Source organism: Dreissena polymorpha, chromosome 13, assembly GCF_020536995.1.
Source record: "Dreissena polymorpha isolate Duluth1 chromosome 13, UMN_Dpol_1.0, whole genome shotgun sequence".
NCBI classification, from domain to species: domain Eukaryota; kingdom Metazoa; phylum Mollusca; class Bivalvia; order Myida; family Dreissenidae; genus Dreissena; species Dreissena polymorpha.
The window spans coordinates 38,745,048-38,765,420 of NC_068367.1; the positions used below are offsets into that span (position 1 = coordinate 38,745,048).

Below are 20,373 nucleotides of genomic sequence, written 5' to 3' on the forward strand. Positions count from 1 at the left end.
GATATCCCTTGTGCAAAACTCTTCAATATTGTTGTCATGGTTGCAGTGAAGGTTGTCATAGCATTGCATTCAGATTCCGTTTTCATTTACACTCAAAATATTCAAGCAACATTAATACTCAAAATCAACGAATATTAAAAAAATATTTCGGTAAATAAAGTTAAGCTATACAAAATCAGTGTTCCTTATAGCAATAGCCAAAATTTCAACACTAGATGTGATATGGTAAAATAGAATTAACGAGATACAAAATGCTCCTTTTTATTTTTGTGCCTTTAAAGGATCAGGGGTTTGCAGCCGGATTTGTTATGACAGTTAGTACCATTGCGATTATTAAATAAATAAAGCGGGATAATACAGCGCCAATATACTTGCGTTTTGCATTTTAGAACATAAATAGCGTGAAGAACAAAAATGAAGATATCTTTATGGTAATCGTGGTTTATATGGGAATGTACTATCAATTGCGGGGAAGACTATCCTTCACAAAACCTGCAGTTTGAAGGAATTGTTAAAGGAACTATATCATAACTTACAAATTAACATGAAAACTATCCATACAATTTGCGATATATGGAGGTTAATAAAAACTACATAACGGAAAGGGAGTGTATCTCGAAGTTTAATTATTCTATCATAATGCATTGATTAACTTTGTCCAAATGCGACTTCGACATCCCAACTACAATGCATTGTTTGAAGTTGCGCGCATAACTTCTTCACGAGACCCGTTCTCTAATATTGCTGGTAAATACCAAATGAAGTTGTAGGATATGATATCGCTTATGGAGTTTGGTAGGTGTTTTTAATTTCAATATTCGTAAATATTTTTTAACATATAGGGAAAAACAGGACAACCATTACTGATGGAAATTTCAAAAACTTTACGCAGTCGTTTTTGAAACAATTTAGCAAACAACAACAATTTAATTGGACATCGCATTTGTAATGTCAAGATAGCAGTAGAAGAGAACATGAAAATATTATGCTGTATTGAACTGGAATAAATAACGAGTTATACGATGATTTGTAATTTTTGATTCGACCTTTAAGTACAACACACATTTGAAGCAAAGCTGAAACTCAATGTTACTGCGTTGCGACTATAGTCCAAAGAAAAAATAAATGAAATAACATACACTTGTATGCAATATTTGACTAAGAATAACTTGACAACAGTTTTGTGTTATAGAAACATTGCAAAAATATAACGTCAACAATTATCCGACTAACAAGGCAGAATGGCGTGAGATATATATTTCACAAGAACTGAAAGTAAACAGAAGACACCATGCAGTGAGCAATTGAACGGCGTACATACGAGGTTGCTTGCATACCCCATGGTGGTGATCCACGTTTGTTAAATATATATGATGTTGTTTTTTAACAAAAGAAACTTGTACCGTCGAAATTGTTTAATGTTTGTGTAATTTGCTTTATTGGACAATGGTATTGTTCTGAAATAAAATGTTGCACTGCTGGTATATAGTGTATGTGTTAAACTGCAATAAACACCGTTGCAAAATCTGAAATTGTGTTTGTAAAATTGTAAAAGAATATGTAACAAGACATAGTTTTATCTTGGCTTCCGTTTTTTATATCCCTATTGTACACAGATCAACAAGCTTATATTAGTTAAACGATATTTAATGCTTATGATAATATAAATGGATAGGTAAGAACATTGAAATATGTGATACAACGCTTTAAGCAATACATTACATTGCTATCAATTTAAAAATCAACCGTAGATTAGCACAGGAATGAAGTATTGAATGAATTGCATGATGAAGGTTTTTGGGTTACAGTGCGGACCGGCGTTCAAATTTTTTGAAAGGCGTTCAAAGAGCCACACTTAATATAAATCACAGTACATTAACATGTTTACATTATCGTTTTCACATTGTTTTATTTTTAGAAAAAGTAATTAGCTTTAATTAAGTTTAAGTTTGTGTTTAATGTGTGTACAAGTCATGATGACATTATCAATCCGTGCTCGTTGTTTATCTCAGCTGCTGGCTTTATTTGCTGTAATATTGTTTGCAACTATAAAATGTTTCAAATGCTTGTGAAAAAAACTTAAAGCATTTACCAATAATAAATACTGTTTGATACAAAATTGTGAGAATGAATGCTCTTAATGTGTGTACAATCATGATTACATTATAAGTCCGTGCTCGTTCTTTATCTAATCTGCGGACGTTACTTGCTGTAATATTATTTGCAACTACAAAATGTGCCAAATGCTTGTGAAAAAAATCTTAAAGTATTTACCAATAATCCTTTTTGATACAAAATTGTGAGAATGAGTGCTCTCAGTGGTAATTCCTCACTCGACAAATGTTTGATGTTGTTTAACAATTGCTTGACCAGGTGTGATAAATCATTCTTAATAAAGCATAGGTAAATGTATTTCCGTTTAAGCGACAACGTTTTGCGGTTCAATCAACGGATTTATCAGATATAAAATATATATAAACAACTCGCTAAATACGTGCGCTAAGTACATATTTAGTGGCTAACATGGACAGTTATTGTCCATCCGTCAATATAAACAGATCGTATTTGCCTTCGGAGCCCATGCGTTGAACGCGGCCAACGCCCCTGTACATGTCCCACTCGACCCACACCCTGCCGTTCACCGAGTCTACATCAGTCACGGTGCCCGGACCCCCGCCGTCCTATGGAATGAAATAAAAGCAAACGCATGTTCAGATCAGTATGATGTTATAATTGTATTATCTCAACAGGGAGTGTGTGCGGGTTTCCTTTCCTTCAAGTACGTTACTATTCAGGAATTTAACCTAGCAGAAACTTGATATTTTCAACTTAAGTATGTAGAGCCAGGATACACAGCAGTTTGTACGTGTGCATTATTTATGGATTAAATCTAATTTAAGATTTCAGCTGGCGTCATTATGTTACGCCTTACGTAACTATTTTGTCGAGATATTTTTATTAATATTTTTAATTTAAACGACGTATTACCATGACTATTTTGGATAGCCATTGTGGTACTTAAATACCATGCGAATAATGTAGGTATGATTACAATTACTTTCGAGAAAATGCTTTCTAAAACATACCAACTACACTTATTGAAACAACGACAAACTGCCCTGGATAAAAATGTAACTAAAGATAAATGTGAACGCATGCAAACGCAAATACACTAAAAAGCACACACATCAAAACCGTAAATATAATGTCATCTACAAAAATATCAACAACCACTCTAACGTCCAAAACCTCAAGCTAGATATTGGAGCTGCTGGTCGATGGAAGCAGGTATAAAATTCATTCTATTATTCAGTTTTCCATGTTTGTTAAGGGTCAACTATCGAGAAAATGTGCATACGAAATACAATTCATATTGAATGAAGTTCGCGTGTTATAACGCCGAACAGACCATTATGACGAATGAGCACAAATCACTCGTGCTATAGATAGGTTAAAAATGGGAGTATACGATTCTTAAAGAGATCTTTACAAACAAACATAATCAGAAGAGTGGGTGTTGTGGTTTGAGTGTTTAAACATTAGAAGTATGCTTTTACTACTTAGATCTCGTTTAAGATGTCAAAATACGATTCATGAAAAATGTAGTCATCCAGCGCGCGCAATATACCGTGTCACCACGATCCCAGTCTGTACCACGCACGACCCTGGACCCGATTTCGATGTGCTTTCTTAGGTCACTTCCGAATATCCTCTTCACGAGGTACCCGTTGGCTGAGAATGGTAGCTTCCCTTTAAAAAAGAAGTTGTAAAGTAATTTGTATAATAAAATGTAAACTTGTTTAACATGTTCTTCTACTATGGATAATGAGTTTAGTTATATATCAAGCTTTAATAAACGATTTTGTTTTGTCGTGTACATCAATACATGCATATTGTAGCTTATATTTATGGATTAATTTAAAGTTAAGGGTAAATGTTCACTTAGGAGTCTTTTTTCAATAAATCTATTAAATAATTTGAGTTTCCTCTGTTTTTTGGTATTTCTTTTATGTATGAATTACTTGATCTACGCTCAACGAAAAGGTGTTGAATAATCGTAATCAATCCGCGATATATACTCTATACTTTTATTTATAAGATTTGTTCGGGGGGGGGGGGGGGCAGGGGTTATGTTACATATGTTGCGTGAATACATGTTGCGCGATAAAGGAAATTCCTGTATAGTGTTACATCAAATAAAAACCTTCGGGCATGCATTAAACATTTCGAATATATGATGGTTCGTTAACCATACCAAGCTAAGCGCAATAACTTATGCAGCAATTTTATAAATGAATAACTATTTTTAGCTTGTTTTCATACAATGTCTTCTTGCTACACGTGAAGTCTTCGGTCTTGTAATAATTATTTTTTCATATAGTACCATAGTAAAAGTGCTAACGGTGAAATATTATTGTGGAGGTATTTCCTACGTCCGGCCTTGTTTTTGCTCGTCATTTTGTCCTTCGTAAACCGTTTGCTAGAAACGCAATGTGATCATAAACATATGTGTAGATTTGCATGAAATATCACAGGAATGATCATTGGATGACCCTGTTAAGTTTTTTTTTTAAAGACCTTCCAGTCTGCTGTAAATGTAGTCACCAGAGGTGAAATAGATCTTGAAAGTTTACACTTAAAAATCTCCTCTGAAACCTAAAGGCTCAGTGTTTTGGTTTTGTTATCTAACATCGTATAATGGCCTTCGACCAAGTTGTTCGAATGGGTCAAAAATGGCCCCGCAATTAAGGTTGCTTGTATTCCTTACATCTATACTTTACAAAATATGTTCCTCTAAATACAGAGGTTTCACAGGTTTGATATTTGATAAGTAACATCATTTATTGATCTTCTAATATATTTATTGAATGTGTGGGCAAAATACTTGGTACTGAATTGGTAACAAAGCTGCATTAAAAGTAATTATCATGTGGTAAAAATTGGGCCTTACTGGGATTATAAAATCTTTCTTTTAGTACATAGAAACAACTTCACATTTCCTAGCTAAGATCGAGCTAGTGTCACCATGATAATTCAGGTGGAGCTATTCATGGCCATCATGGCCATTTTGTTTACAAACTTTAACGACCCACAATAACCCGTGCAGCACTTGTCTGACTTATGTACATAAATGTCATTGATTTATGCGTATAACTTCCCATGATTTTGCACATTTATTAAAATGTCCTATTATAACAAAAATCAATGACTTCATACAACATGATTTAAGAAGATTAAACTATAATTCCACCCTACAAGCATAATGAATATTTAGTTTAATCAACTTAAAGTTATCAGTTCCTGATATTTTGTGCAGAAAAGATTAAATCACTAGACAAGATGAACATGATGGCTAAAAGCGCTCACATGAGCACAAGGTACACCAATTGTCGATGACAGGTGATCTAGTTGTTTACCCCACTTGTCACTGATTGAACTTCGTCTATTATTTTGCCAGAATAAACTCTGACAAAGTTTCATCAAAATTAAGTCATACATGTGGTTAGCGAGGTTTAAATAAGTGACCTGATTTTTCATCCCAGTTAACCAAGATTCAATGTTGGGCCTAGACAATGTCAAAATTGAAATTCATGCTTAATTTTATTAAAATGTAATTAAACTCCTAACCCTAACCCCGATATGTTTACATTGGTAGCACAGTGTTTCTAACCCCGATATGTTTACATTGGTAGCACAGTGTTTCTAACCCCGATATGTTTACATTGGTAGCACAGTGTTTCTAACCATAACCCTAACCCCGATATGTTTACATTGGTAGCACAGTGTTTCCTCCTAACCCTAACCCCGATATGTTTACATTGGTAGCACAGTGTTTCTAACCCTAACCCCGATATGTTTACATTGGTAGCACAGTGTTTCTAACCCTAACCCCGATATGTTTACATTGGTAGCACAGTGTTTCCTCCTAACCCTAACCCCGATATGTTTACATTGGTAGCACAGTGTTTCTAAGAGTTGTCCCAAAGTTCAATTTTGGCCACAAGTTACCCAGATTTGAACTTGGCACAGATATTGCTTAAATATATTTTATGATGAAGTTTCGTAAAGACTAACAATTAAGCTTATTGAATAGCACAATTTTTTCTTAAATTTGACCACGTGACTTTTAACATCCATAAAAATATTCTCACAAAGTTTCATCAAGATTTAGTCAAAAATTTTGCTTCTGGAGTGATAACTAGCTGTTTTTAATAGACATTGTGACCCAATTGACTCAAACAAGATCTTGGTTTAGATATTGTCCAGATAAACATTACGCTCATGTTGTTTTAAGATTGGGCAAAAATGATTCCTGTAGCGCTAAAATGTGGTGACTCACCACACGATAAGTAAGAAACGTTTTTATTTTGTTTATTTTCCTGGGGAAGATTTGTCTCAAGACCCACAAAATTCAAATTCCAGTAAAATCACACGATCATATACTCTCCTTTCCAATCCCCCATCTGAGAATGTTGCAAGACAGGCAACGGTTTTAAGCAGAAGGTATTTGCTTAACAAATAAAAACATACAAGGAAAGTTGTACACAAATTCAAACGAACATACACATACAAGTATAACTATAAGTATTTGTTAATGAATAGGTCACATGTTTGCACATAGTTGAACTCTTAGTGTAAACAATTAAATTAAACTAACTGCTTTCAGTTAAATTACAATAGCTTTATCAAAAATGCATTTTTTCGTTTATTCTGTTTTGAGAAAATGAATCATACTTTTATGATATTACAAGAAACGTTGAAACACCGCTAACACAAGCGTATACGGTAAAACGTGTTTGTTTTTCTGGAGCCCTTATGCAACAAGTCCATCGCAGCCCCGAAATGGTAACTGTTGTACTGCTGTTGATAATACAGCAATTGGATATAAGGATTTTGTAAATAATTGTGATTTAGTAGTGCAAGGAAATAAATTAAGGACCAGGTTTGGATTAATGTTTTAACAAGTTTTATGAAGGTTGGGTAATCCATGCTTATGCTAGTGTAAACAAGCCTTTTCTTCAATATACATAGATTATTACCACACATGGCGTCTATCTGAAGTCGGCTAAGATGTAATAGATATTGTTTTATAAGTTTTGTAAATCTTTACCTACATATGTTACATGTTGAGCGTCAATGAAATAAATGCAGACGGTGTACAAAAGCACTGCAATAATCACTAATAAACCTATATTTATTGACCATCCCACGAGAAAACACAACTATAGGTTTTCTATCTATGCTTGCGATTACTCAAACTCAATGGTTTTTAACCAACACCATTCGATACTTTGTTTAAATATGTTAATGCTTGAGAAAAGATACATATTGGTAAGTAAATGTGGTTTGTCCTACATGACTGTTAAATGTAGTTCTGTAAGTGTGTTAAACTCAGTTTTATACGACATCAACCGGTGACCTTGACATATTTATCGCAAAATCTATTCATATGATAAAATATATAAATCACTCCCAGTTATATTAATAGCACACATCAAACCCACAGCCTGTGATATTGATGATGATTACGATGATGATGATGATGATGATGATGATGATGATGATGATGATGATGATGATGATGATGATGATGATGATGATGATGATGATGATGATGATGATGATGATGATGATGATGATGATGATGATGATGATGATGATGATGATTAGGAGGAGGAGGAGGAGGAGGGGGAGGAGAAGGAGGAGGAGGAGGAGGAGGATAATTGTACGTAGAATTGGTTCTAGGGCCCCTTCTACATGCAATACCTCTCTGATTTGAAGAAAAAACATTTGGAATTTCCTCGGTATGTCAATAAGTCTTTCCTCATAATTATTCTTATAAATGAAACTTCCTTTCTTGTTCAAATACATTAATTAATTCATTGTATTACCTCTATTATATAACCCAAATTATTTGCACCGTTTAGTTAAATCACGTTCTACACTAAGCTGTGAAAGCCTGGTAATGAATCCAGGTTGTGGATAAGACTCTTCCTTACTTGTGGGAGCCCGTAGCGAGTAATCTGTCGGATGAAACTATGATTAACCTTCTGTAGCTATTTTTAATTAATCATTGAAAATCATAAGTCATGCATATAAACTTCTTTCATTTAATGTATGCGAATGATTTTGTGTGAAATGCTTGTTTCATAAATGTTGTTAATTGTGTGCGGTTATTTTATGTTCAGTGTCTATAATTGTTAAAGGTCATATTTTTGTAAGTATATGATTGTTCGTTAACAGCAAAGTAATAAACCTACTGGCCCGTGATGCACTTACCAATATGTGTTTTCAGGTCTTTTATCGAAGCGTCCAGTTTTACTATATAAGCATCTGCCTTGTCAATCCTCGCACTCAAATTGTTTTGAAGAGCGTTGACTCTGTCGTCGCATTTCTTATTAACGCCTGCGTTCAACTGGAGAAGTTCAGCTTTTAAGTTCTTGATCAATTCGTTTCTTTCATTTTTCTCGACCAATGCGTTGACTTGGAGTTTGTTCACTTCACCATCCACTCGAACGATTGCCTTGTCAATCTTTATACTCAGTTTGTTTTGTTCGGAGATCAGCGACTGTGAAAAGATATTCATTTGATCCGATATTCGCGTCTCCAGATCTTTGTTACCTGCCATATTCAGCGCTGCGGTTTCATTAAGCTTCTTTTGAAGAGTGTTGACTCTGTCGTCCAATTTCGTTTCAACGCCTGTGTTCAACTGGAGAAGTTCAACTTTAAAGTTCTTCATCAATTCGTTTCTTTCATTTTTCTCGACCAATGCGTTGACTTGGAGTTTGTTCACTTCACCATCCACTCGAACGATTGCCTTGTCAATCTTTATACTCAGTTTGTTTTTTTCGGAGATCAGCGACTGTGAAAAGTTATTCATTTGATCGGATATTCGCGTCTCCAGATCTTTGTTACCTGCCATATTCAGCGCTGCGGTTTCATTAAGCTTCTTTTGAAGAGTGTTGACTCTGTCTTCCAATTTCGTTTCAACGCCTGCGTTCAACTGGAGAAGTTCAACTTTAAAGTTCTTCATCAATTCGTTTCTTTCATTTTTCTCGACCAATGCGTTGACTTGGAGTTTGTTCACTTTTCTGGCCAGTCGAACGATCTTTGCATCGGCCTTTTCAATATTTGTACTCAATTTGTTTTGTTCGGAGATCAGCGACTGGGAAAAGTTATTCATTTGAACGGATATTCGCGTCTCCAGATCTTTGTAACCTGCCATATTCAGCGCTGCGGTTTCATTAAGCTTCTTTTGAAGAGTGTTGACTCTGTCGTCGCATTTCGTTTCAACGCCTGCGTTCAACTGGAGAAGTTCAGCTTTAAAGTTCTTCATCAATTCGTTTCTTTCATTTTTCTCGACCAATGCGTTGACTTCGAGTTTGTTCACTTCACCATCCAGTCGAACGATTGCCTTGTCAATCTTTATACTCAGTTTGTTTTGTTCGGAGATCATGGACTGGGAAAGGGTATTTGTTTGATCGAACACGTGCGTCTTAAGGTCCTTGTAACCTTTCATCATAACAGCTGCGGTTTCTTCAAACTTCTTTTGAAGAGCGTTGAATTTATCGTCAAAATTTGTTTCAATCCCTGCGTTCAACCTGAGAAGTTCAGCATTTGCTTTATCCTCTTTCTCTACGACCAATTGGTTGACTTTACTTTTAAGTGCCGAATTGTCCACTTGAATTTCGCTGACAGCACTAAATAATCTGTTCAGTCGGCTTTCATGTGCATTCAACTTATTCTTGAGATCTGTAATCTCCCTTTGATTAATATCTGTCATTCGATGGCCTATCGATAAAATATAGAAAAAAACAACAACTCTTAACTTGACTTAATTCTATGCGTCAGCTTTATAATGAGGCAACTATATCTTAAATGTATATATTCTTTCATGAACTTTATTAGATTAAGTTAATATAATAGCAGCTTTATTTCGATCTTTTTCAATCTCGGTTCGATGCTTTAATTTGCATCTGATCAATCCCGGTCAATCCGCGTCCTTTAAAACTAGATGTCCTCATAGTTATATGTATTCTTTCATGAACTTACGCTATCAAATGTACTAGCCTAATTTTGAGATTAGTTGAGATTGTTTTTTTCTGACGGTAAAATTTTGTCATCCACCAATATTAATCTCTGTCTTATCAACCAAATGCCAGGCATTTTTGTGTTTCTATATCATAACATATTATGTTTAAGATACAGTTTGAGTTTCAGACTAATTGACGAATCATTATAACTGAAGGTGAGGATTTGGAACTCTTTTGGACCACTTCATATAAACCATCATACGACAAAGTACTTGAGGTAAGGTAATAAGTTCGTGAACCGTATATTCTGTATTATCCTCTGATGTATATCTGGCCAGTTCCTCACACATGTTTATATTTTTAAGCTACACAACTCAATTGGAACTTAAAATTTATCTTAAGGTCTTTGATAAAACAAGACGCTGGCAAACAACACGGTGCCTATATAACGTGACTTTTTCGGATCTGTGTTGAGAGAATAAAGCGCGACCAAATTCAAATGTTTAAGGATCTGTTTTTAAATATTTCACCATATTTTATGGGATAAAGTGAAGAGCCCGCTAATTCGTGAGAGTTTTCTATAGGTATCATGATCTTTTTAAACAAATAAATATTTTTCAGTAAAGTGCAACCGCGCGTTTGTAATATGAAGTCCCCACACTGATCCGACATTTTTCTAACCGTTCAAACGCGAGGTGGCACTTAACTGAAAACATACTTATTTGTTTAAAAAGATCATGATACCTATAGAAAACTCTTACTATTGAGCGGGCTCTCCACTTTATCCCATTAAAATGGTGAAATATTTAAAAAGAGATCCTTAAAAATGTTAACTGGGTCGCGCTTTATTCTCCCAACACAGATCCGAAGAAGTCACGTGGCATAGGCACCGTGGCAATGAATAACGTGTCATTTAAATAAGTTCTATAAGCTTAATCTATTATTTATAGTTCTCTTCTGTAATCTCCTTACCAATAATGGATCCATCGCTAGCGTTCCTCTGACCGACTCCAATCTGCTCGACAATCATCTTCAGATCCATGATCTCGAGCCGGATGTCGCCGATATCGTCATCAACGGAATTCTTGAGGATCGTCAGCCTTTTGCTCAACTGTGCCACGTCATGCGCCTGTTCGGTAACGTGGTGTGACGTCATGAGGACGATGATGAAGCAGACGACATTTCCGATGTTTCCCAACATGGCGCCTTTATATCAACGAATTGAGTTCTGGCACAGATTTTTAAGTTAAGTAAACACTGATATCCGTTAATTTGTTCTGAAACGATCGAACAAATGTGTTGATTATAATACAAACGCTCATAGCCCGTACTATGCAAACATTGATTTAAACCCAGCTCAAGCAGGAAGTACTGTAAGAACTTGCTATTTAATGATTCCGACAACAAGTGTTTTTACGCTGTTACAAGCCGGATTTATGTCATTCAAACTTAAGTGTGGCACTTGATTCGCATGCTTTGGTCCAATGTAAGACCTCCAATTCATATAATTATTGTTGAAAACAACGAGATGCTTGACATTTGAAACGAACGTACAATTAGTTGTAGCAAAACTAAACGTGGAATACCAAAAACGAGTTTAGGATAGGCAAACAAACGGTCAGATTTGTAGTGGAAACAGACAATTTTGTACGCCTTAACCAAAGCTCAGTAATAGGTAAACGTTCATGTTTCTAGTATTATCATATTTTCTGTTTGAAATACACTATTAAGCGAAAATGGTTATTACATATACGACTATTATTGATATTATTTTACACGTGCTTCTATATTAAGCACGCGCTGCCTATTAGTGAAAATAGTGACAGGTCCTTGTCGGTTGCGACAAATAATGGTGGCAAAAAGGGAGGACACTTGGGAGTCCTATTTGAAACATGCCAATTCAATATTGTTATGGTATAATGTGATATTTATCTGCCATTATCAGTGTATGCCATTGATAAATTCATTTTTATGATTAGCGGATTAGCGGGACGGAATAAAGCTCGATTGGTCATTGTCTGCCCGGAAAATTTAGACTGTACCCGATTTTTATTCCCGCCTAAAATCCGATGTCGTAAAACGCGCTAAGGCATACGAAACTAAATACTCTTTGAACAAAATCTTTCTGAACATGCTTGTTGAGCAGAAATTTCGATAATATAGGGGCCATTTGACAAACTATTGACATAAATATGAACATAGTTAATTTGAAAGAAGCCGACAACGACCAATTGAGCGTTGAAATGTCCGGGTACTTTTCCGTATTTTTTCCGTACCCGGGGTACATTTAAGTATACCTAAGAGTATCCGTGGTACATTTAAGTAGTACCCGAGCCGACAATGACAAATCGAGCCCGAAAAACATTCAACGAGTGTTTGAAACACGAAGCAAGTTGCCAATTAGTCAACACCCTTGAAAAACACACTGCACACAATTGGGGATAAAGTTGAACATTAACAATTAGCGCTAATCATTACTATTCTGCCTAAATACAGTCAACGCATTCGATACAGCTTAACTGCGTCCGCGTTTTACAGCAATGTCAAGTGTCAGTTAAGTACACTGTGTTATGTGCCTCCTTTTTGTCAAATTTATTTTGACGGCGAAACAGACGAAATATGTATATATGGATTACATTGAATTTAAATGCACATGCCTACGGTAATTCAGTCTTAATTTTAATGTAATAATGGACATAATTATTCGTTAGGATCTTAAATTCGTTACTCAGTCCACTGACGAAATAGACGAAAATTATTACTTGGCGAATAAAAATGGTTTCACAGTATTGATTATTTCAGTTTAAATAAGTGTATACATATTATCAAAAAAGTGTCTCCAGTTTTACTGTAATTAAAATAATTAAAAAGAACGTACAAACAGTGTGTCATTTAAATTATTAATTATCTTTCCCACTTTACTGATTCCACAAACAGCAACAACTTATTATTAATAATAATCGACGCGTGAATTACACAACTGTTTTAATATATTGTCTATAATCCGTTTGCGACTACAAATTGGCCCCACCATAGTATGAGAAATTTGATTCTATGTTAAGCAGCCCGTAAAAACGTGGTCGAGCAAATACTACTTCCATTTTAGCCGCGCTCTGTGAAAAGGGGGTTTAATGCATGTGCGTAAACTGTCGTCCCATATTATCTTGTGCAGTCCGCACACGTTAATCAGGGACGACACTTTCCGCCTAAACTTGATTTTTGCTAAAAAGAGACTTTCTTGAAACGCAAAATATCATAAAAGCGGAAAGTGTCGTGCCTAATTTAGCCACAGAACACGGTCCATTTTTTTTGTTTTCGTACATAAACACATCCAAAATGCCATCACAATGCCTTCTATAGATTGTGCAAAACCAAACATAGCATTAACATACAAGCATCGATTAAATGCTGAATTTTAAGCAAACATAATCAAAATGGTAAAATATTCTTTATAAAATATCATATCTTGCTTGTTGATCGAGCCTTCAGTTATGTCAGGCATTTAACCAATGACAGGCAACTTGTTGTTTCTCTGCTGTGTTATACCACAGGTGTTGGACGCGTGGCCAAGTCACTTTAACACTATCAATTTGTCATAAAAACAACATTTTTTATCATATTGACAAGAAAAAAAAGTTCTTATTTTTTTCCTGATATAACAATATATATTAACAAAAAAGGTATCTCTTGACACAGAAAAATCGCCTTCATCAACATTTTCAGCGATTAAATGCCTAAATGGCGGTCGATTTTCGTAAACTATGTACCATTTTGTTGGGAAAGGTTGCCTCGTGACGAAAAATGACCACAAACGGCTACTTTCTAACATAAACTACAAGAAAATACTTCTGCCGATTTTACAAGAGTAAAACTATTGAAATGCCACAGCTACCCAATATAATACGTATAAGTACAATAAACAAATAAGAGTTAATCATCTTACAACACACATTTGTCCTTTTGTTTTCGTTATAACGTCGAAATCGTTGTAAATCGGAAATTATTGCAAACTCTTATTTGTTTATTGTACTAATGCGTATTATTCTATGGCGTCTCATCTGGATCCAAACTGTTTGCAAAGGCCTTTAAAATTCAGTTCCAGCGCTTAAAGGGTTGAAGAGATAAAGTGTGTGTTAAACTTAATTGAATTATTCGTCTATGCGTTTTTTTCATGGTTTGTATGCACATGTATTCCTGATACTGGATGGTGCAAGAAGAAGTCAAAAATATAAAACTTCTGAATTTTGTTGATGGATACAACACAGGCATGTTGAATGAAGTCCAACTTGAAAACACTGATTCATATTTGCACACACACACGTATTTAAAAGAAATCAGGTTTTAGATTTGTCTCAATTAATTGTGCACCATCACCTCAACACAAGTTAAGAGAGCATTCAGATACATTTGAGCCATGCTCTGTGAAAATGGTGTTTAATGCATGTGCGTAAAGTGTCGTCCCAGATTAGACTGTGCAGTCCGCACAGGCTCATTAGGGACGACACTTTCCGCTTTTATGATATTTTTTGTTTCAAGAAAGTTTCTTTTTCGAAAAAAAATCAACTTTATGCGGAAAGTGTCGTCCCTGATTAGCCTGTGCGAACTGCACAGGCTAATCTGGGACGACACTTTACGCACGTGCATTAAACTCCCTTTTCACAGAGCGCGGCTCATTTTTATTTTAATGTTTGATCATGCCTGTGGATTTAAAAACACGTTACTATAATAGGTTTATAGAAGATGTATGTTATTTAAATGTCAATTCCATCCATATTGAGTTACTACATCTAATCACACTGTCTTTGAATACAACTTAATTTAGCTTTATTAACACACCGTTTAATAAAACAACACGCGCATTCAAATGACGTCATATTGTTGGTTTTCTTGACATGATTAATACTTTTCTTGCTAGTTTGTGTATTTTCTTTCTTCTATCTTTAAAATAAAGACACAGTATGTTGTGGTTTTATAGAACTAGTTAATAAGTGTTTATTGCGATCAGTTTATATCTCATCACATACTATTTAAGCCCTCGCCAAAACTGGATCGTGGTTTATGTATTCTTAACTTTTACAAAATAAACTTATCTTCATTAAGACTTAAATAGCTATCTCAAATGAAAAACACGACATCAAGTATAGTTAAATGGAAAAGAAAACATAAAATAAACTGGTATAAACTTTATTCAATATCATAACGCGCAACATTCAGAAATCGTCACAATAAGGATTCTTGTCATAACATCTGTGAGTAAGCCCACAGTACTGTCGATATGTAAAACAATTCGTTAAAAAAATAAGTCCGAAAAATACAATTTAGAATCTTTATCCGCTTCCGAAATGTGACTCATCCAGAATGCAACGCCATCTTGTATCTGAAATGTGACTCATCCAGAATGCAACGCCATCTTGTATCTGAAATGTGACTCATCCAGAATGCAACGCCATCATATATCTGAAATGTGACTCATCCAGAATGCAACGCCATCTTGTATCTGAAATGTGACTCATCCAGAATCCAACGCCATCGTGTATCTGAAATGTGACTCGTCCAGAATCCAACGCCATCGTGTAACTGAAATGTGACTCGTCCAGAATGCAACGCCATCGTGTATCTTAAATGTGACTCATCCAGAATGCAACGCCATCTTGTATCTGAAATGTGACTCATCCAGAATGCAACGCCATCTTGTATCTGAAATGTGACTCATCCAGAATGCAACGCCATCTTGTATCTGAAATGTGACTCATCCAGAATGCAACGCCATCTTGTATCTGAAATGTGACTCATCCAGAATGCAACGCCATCTTGTATCTGAAATGTGACTCATCCAGAATGCAACGCCATCTTGTATCTGAAATGTGACTCATCCAGAATGCAACGCCATGCTGTATCTGAAATGTGACTCATCCAGAATGCAACGCCATCCTGTATCTGAAATGTGACTCCAGAATGCAACCCCATCTTGTATCTGAAATGTGACTCATCTAGAATGCAACGCCATCTTGTATCTGAAATGTGACTCATCTAGAATGCAACGCCATCGTGTATCTGAAATGTGACTCGTCCAGAATGCAACGCCATCGTGTATATGAAATGTGACTCGTCCAGAATGCAACGCCATCGTGTATCTGAAATGTGACTCGTCCAGAATGCAACGCCGTCTTATATCTGAAATGCATTCACTTGTAAATAAATTTAACAAAATTTAATATCATAAACAGTCGTTTAACAATTTCCATAAGCAAGTAATGATATAATAGTTTATTCCGTAAGGACAAAAGCTGAACATGTACCTCACATATCAAAAGCGACACACACTCGTATAGTTTAAGTTTCGAAATTTTAATGGATATAAAATTTTCGTTATCGTTACATGTTAAATGTGTCATAATGTCACCTTAAATATTCTTGTTGCACCATTGTGTATTATAAAGATTGATATAGTGAATTAAAAAGTTCCAAACGCAAATTATGCGAAAGGGAATATTTCGGAACGATAGTGTTTTAATACAGTTTAAAGAATCGTATATATTAAATATTCAGTCAAAAGACGCAGGTTTAACGATACAATTTGCAATTTATGAATAATGTATATAGTGATGTCATATTATTTTATGACACATTTTACAAAATCGGACTTGTGCGCACTATGCGTCAAACAAGATAAAACATGTAAGCAATCAAACTTACAAATCTAACGTCTATAATGTAACATTAAACTAAATCCACATTGCATAAAGTTAGAAGGCGCATTAAATTACTTCTTCCAATCCGAAACTTTTCGACGGAAACTCGTGGAAATAAAAGAAGGTATTTGAATTTTCAATAATTAATACACGTTTTTTAGAAACTAAACTTAAGTATCGAAACAGCGCTGCGTATTTAAAATACAAACGGATTGAAACACATACAAGAGAGAAACCGTATTACAGCATCTGGTCCTTTATGTTAAGGCCAGTGACCAATTATCTTACATAATGAAATGAAATCGACAACCTGGTAACAAATTGTAACGGCAAATAAAACCTTATAGTACTTACATAAAGTTATTTCTTTCCAACGCTAAGGAGGTGGGGGAGATTGTAGAGTGAGTCCACAGTTCCGGCGTTCCGCTTTTCACTGGCATAGTATCCGGTATTCGAGATGGCGACCTTAATGATTCTTGCAGCTAATTGGCTATTTCCTGAAAGAGTGAACGCTTTCTTATGGTCACTGTATGCTCAATGTGTTTCTTACGTACTTAAATGTAAAAGCGACAACTTTAGACTCGTTTTTTAGTATAATGTAACCGTATGGCTTGAAAGTATTTCAAAAAGTTCGTTTTCATCTACAGTGTAGATATGTTGCCATTTCATTATCGAAAATATGTTGTATATTTTGTCCACTATTTTATAAGCAAATGGTGAGTTGCCTAAAATTACATACTAACGCACTACATTAATAATTTCTCGCTTGGTATTGTTTCTTGAATTTAAATATTCCTCAATATCGGTAGCTTAACATTACGCGCAATAAGTTTTAGACTTAAAGCAAGACGCGTCAATTTTGTTTGACTAAGAAGAAGTTTACACAATATGCTAAAAAAGTTTGGACAGTTTTATAAAGAGTGTCCGAATCGCACAGGCTAGTAATTGGCATATAGAATTATAACTTAAAATGTAATAATAACAAAGCAAATAATCAATGTTTGTCCATTTTATGCCTAGCGTCTAAAACAACGGCCTTCGCAAACAGCGAAGACCAAGATGAGACGTCATCAGGGTCTGCACTGTTTGCTTAAAGGAATTTCTGTAAGAAATATTCTAAATATAGAAATAAATATAATACACATCCCTAATTATGGAAATAAATTGATCCAATTTAGAAGGATGAGAGAGTCCACTAGGCATAAATGCGTTTACGCAAAATAGTTGAAACACCGGACAATTTGTCAAAATGTAATATAATACGATGGGAATACGGATAGGATTCCAAACTGCAGTTTACCTGTCTGTCTACGTCGTCCATTGGTGTTGGCGCGGCGTCTATTAAATCTGCAAATTTCAAGGAAACCAGGGCGACGAAAAGAATAGCGAAAACTGTCTTCATTTTGTCTGAAAAATTATATTATCAACGTTAGGAATACGGTTTTCAAGAATCGTTATTAGTTCCATATCTATGGATTACTAATAGTTTCATTTTTAATTTATGCATATGTAGTGTTCAGTATAAGCAACGCCGCTATTCGAAATGAAGATGAGGACATTAAAAGATACCCAGAGTATGTCATCCCATTTATTAAAAAAAAAAGATACATTCAAAAAGTTTTGTCCTTGAATCATTTAATTACATGATGGTTGTTATAGTATTGGTAGAATTAATCACAACACACCAACCCATTAAATTATTAATAAAATATATACATATATGTGTAAAATATTTACGGTGCCTATCAAAGAAATGTAAGATTCATACCACGTTTTGTTTCTTCAAACTATCGACATACAAAGTACATGTAGTTCAAAGAACGTATACAACATACCTGTTTTGATTGTCGCTCGATCGGAAGAAAGTTCGGGTGAATGTTGAAGTCGTTTACAGTTGAAACAGGCTGGTAGAATGCATCGTAAAATGTCCGAAAGCCTTTTCATATACCAGTTGTTCTTGTGTCACAAGATTCGCAAGGACAGGTCATAAACTTCAAATTAGTCAAGTTATTAACATTTTCGCCTACTCAATCAAATAGTGGCCAAAGGATCCGTTGATTTCCAATTCTGTCGGAAATTGGTATATAAGCACGTGACCTCCGCATGACATATGATGCAAAGCTTGTGCGGCATTTTCTAATATCCGAGCGGCAATAAAAGCGCAACCATGTGTTATGGCGCGGAATTGGAACCAATTGCGTTTTATGGATGCAATGTTTGTTTTAGACGAACAACTATACTAAGTGTTCATGGTTATGTATGTACGGTTTATTATCCAATTTAAATCAAAGCGCTAAAGGCGCTGAAGTTGTTCGCTATTGCATAATCTTAGACGCAACTCAGTTTTCAAAATTATATTATAGCTTTTTATATCGCAAGTTTGAAATGAACACAACCCATTCAAATTTATAAAAAGTGTGTCCTAAAGCACAGGTCGAGATGTGTGTGCACTGTTTATCCTCATATTTATGTTATAGAGATAACGTAGACAAAATAACAACAATATGTCTCTTTTTCATAATTTTTTGGTTGCTGCACTGGCAACAATCTTTAAAAAAAAAATTCCTAGCTAAAGATTAACAAACCTTTAATCATGAACATGTTGTGTTATGTGTATCTAATACTTTATCTATTTTCTTTAAATTTTTGAGCAACAATTTTGCCCACATGACAGACGTTTAATGCAGCATTAAGCCCGGTTTTCCCTGAAAGCAGCCAATATCTACAGATTTCAATGATAAACTGGCAAATGTCGTTGCATAAGCTGTTGTAAACACTAGACTGGTCAATATCGTTGAACAAGCTCTTAAACCTACTGTTTACATAAAGGCTGTCTGCTAAAATGTACCAGTGGGTAAGTATAAACAGGCAGTGGTTATCGTTCCTAGCGTAGTGACTTGCAGCTGTCGTTCCTAGCGTAGTCTAAAGCAGACTGACTTGGAAAACTGCCTCTCTAAATTAGTTGTTAGCTAACGCTCACAACTAAAAACGGAACAACATTGTCTTACGATAACATCTATCAAAGATTCGTATCTATAGGCATTCAATCAAAGCGCTGAAGGCACTGAAGGTGTTCGCTATTGCATAAGTTAAAACGCAACTCATTTTTCAAAATTAATCGCAAGTTTGAAATGAACACACGCCATGCAAATTTATAAAGAGTGTTTCATAACGCACGGGTCGAGATTTGTGTGCACGTTTTACTATCCTATTTATTTTATAGAGATAACTTAGACAAAATAACAACAACATGGCCCTTTTTGGACGTTCTGAAAGTATAGAAAGCATGATGAAAATGGTAATGAGAACTGAAAATAAAGACAATTTGCAATCACCATCATATCAAATGAATATTGCTGGAATATTGAATACCTATTTTACTAAGAATATAATTTCATAATTTAAATTCCCTGTACAAAACTTTGATTTTTGACACCATATACAAATTCAAAATATACAATAAGATAATTGATGAAAAAAAAATCTGCCAGCAATAATTTTTACTCACGAATTAGGTTGTCATAAAGACAACCCTGTTGACCCGTACTTTTTTGTTTATGCATTACTTGTTACCCTAGCAGTTCACACGTTGTCAACAACTCTGACCTAAACATAGGTACAGAGCACTAATGCGCTTTTTCGGCGTA

At 35.0% G+C, this 20,373-nt stretch overlaps 1 protein-coding gene across 1 annotated transcript in view; it reads right to left on the reverse strand.

The window, feature by feature from the left end:
• Positions 1-2,531: 2,531 nt before the first annotated feature.
• The window catches only part of LOC127854601 (putative leucine-rich repeat-containing protein DDB_G0290503), a 98,497-nt gene continuing 80,655 nt past the window's right edge, over positions 2,532-20,373 (reverse strand). Inside the window, exons 2-6 of the mRNA XM_052389665.1 lie at positions 9,220-9,792; positions 8,281-8,622; positions 3,589-3,750; positions 3,059-3,075; positions 2,532-2,681 (exon numbers count right to left, since the gene is read on the reverse strand). Coding sequence (XP_052245625.1) covers positions 2,532-2,681; positions 3,059-3,075; positions 3,589-3,750; positions 8,281-8,622; positions 9,220-9,792 — 1,244 coding nt within the window. The remainder of the gene's footprint in view (positions 2,682-3,058; positions 3,076-3,588; positions 3,751-8,280; positions 8,623-9,219; positions 9,793-20,373) is intronic.